Source organism: Galeopterus variegatus, unplaced genomic scaffold (assembly GCF_000696425.1).
Source record: "Galeopterus variegatus unplaced genomic scaffold, G_variegatus-3.0.2 Scaffold13664, whole genome shotgun sequence".
Taxonomy (NCBI): domain Eukaryota; kingdom Metazoa; phylum Chordata; class Mammalia; order Dermoptera; family Cynocephalidae; genus Galeopterus; species Galeopterus variegatus.
The window spans coordinates 27,202-28,675 of record NW_007739775.1 but is presented as its reverse complement, the minus strand read 5'-3'; the positions used below and the strand labels follow the sequence as shown (position 1 = coordinate 28,675).

The 1,474-nt window shown below is 47.8% G+C and overlaps 1 protein-coding gene across 1 annotated transcript in view; it reads left to right on the top strand.

Moving 5' to 3' along the window:
• Positions 1 to 78: 78 nt before the first annotated feature.
• Positions 79 to 1,474, top strand: part of LOC103581677 (phosphatidate phosphatase LPIN1) — a gene marked incomplete at its 5' end in the record, with an annotated part of 22,113 nt that continues 20,717 nt past the window's right edge. The window contains 2 exons of the mRNA XM_008563453.1: positions 79 to 252; positions 772 to 858. Coding sequence (XP_008561675.1) covers positions 79 to 252; positions 772 to 858 — 261 coding nt within the window. The remainder of the gene's footprint in view (positions 253 to 771; positions 859 to 1,474) is intronic.

The window sequence follows — 1,474 nt, the reverse complement described above, 5'->3', positions numbered from 1 at the left end:
AATTTGTTTTTTAAGGCCTAATCCTGCTTCTTGTGGAACAGAAGCCAAATGATTTTCAATCTGTGCCTTCCCCTCCAGTGGACAAAGAGTTCATGTTTTTCAGAAAAGCTTGAAGTTAAAGAATGGCCCAAATGACGTGGTTTTCAGCGTCACCACACAGTACCAAGGCACCTGCCGCTGCGAAGGCACCATCTATTTGTGGAACTGGGACGATAAGGTCATCATTTCTGATATTGATGGGACAATCACGAGGTAGGTCCAGCTGACTTGGGGACCATGGTAGATTTCTTGACTCCAGCATGGGACCTCTGGGCCTGGAGATGGCACTTTTGTTCTCCTCCTTGGGTGCCACCATGAGACTTGTACAGTTCAGTTTCTGGTGTGGTTGGAGCTGCTCATGTATTTTAGTTCCTTGAATTCAGTAGCTGCATTTAGGGCTTGGGTGTCGTTTCTGTCTGGGGTATCATCTCCCTGACGTTGTTGCTTTGGGTGCTTCTGAAGAGCGCCTTTTCTGAATGGCCTTTTCACTTTGATTTAGCAAGCCAAGGGCCTGGGTACATGATCAGACTGAAGGTGCCCTTTTGCGGATTACCGTATGCCCCCATAAGCATTCCCGTTTGATCACTTGAGCCTTAGGCTTTCTACCCAGAAAGGAAAGTGGGTCTCGTTTGCATTTCTGATGAGGCATGAATGGTGTAATGAATCCGAAAGGGCTTTTTGCTCCTTGCGTGACCTTTTCATTTTATTTTTCTTATTTTTCTCTTTACTTAGATCTGATACTCTTGGCCACATTTTGCCCACCCTTGGGAAGGATTGGACCCACCAGGGCATTGCTAAGCTGTACCATAAAGTGAGCCAGTGAGTACACGGTGCTTACCTCCCATCTCCCACGCTCTGCTGGTCTGTGCGTGGCACTCTGCACACAGAGTCTTTCCTGCCAGGGCACTGGGTGACTTGCAAAGAGGGCTGCTCTGAAACCACGGAGAGGCAGTGGGCATGGGGGCGGTGGTGGAGTATCCTGAGTGCACAGTGAATCCTGGCGACTCCAAATTTAAATTCAGTATCCAGAAACAAGAAAGGAAGTGTAGGGGAGTCCAAAATTGCTAGGAGAAAGAAGAAGGTGGCAGCATTAGGGGAAGGACTGAGGTTCAGTTCTTACCAAATAATGTCACAGACAAGTGGAGGAAGAAATGGTGGGCTTACAAATGCCAAGTGATTTCCTATTTGCTAAAAAGTTGCAGATTCCCAGCAAATTTCAGTTGTGGTACAGGTCCAGCCAGCAGTGCACATCGTGTCCACCTGGTCTGTGGAGCACTCTGGTGAGCGGCCAAAACTTAGAACAGCACCCACCGTGGGGCCCACACCTGGATGTCAGGTGGAAGAGTGGTTCTCAAACTGCTGTCCTGTGTCGGGCATGAGAAGTACCTCACTGAATCTTTATAAGTAATTCTGAAAAGCATGAAATAGAATTTCT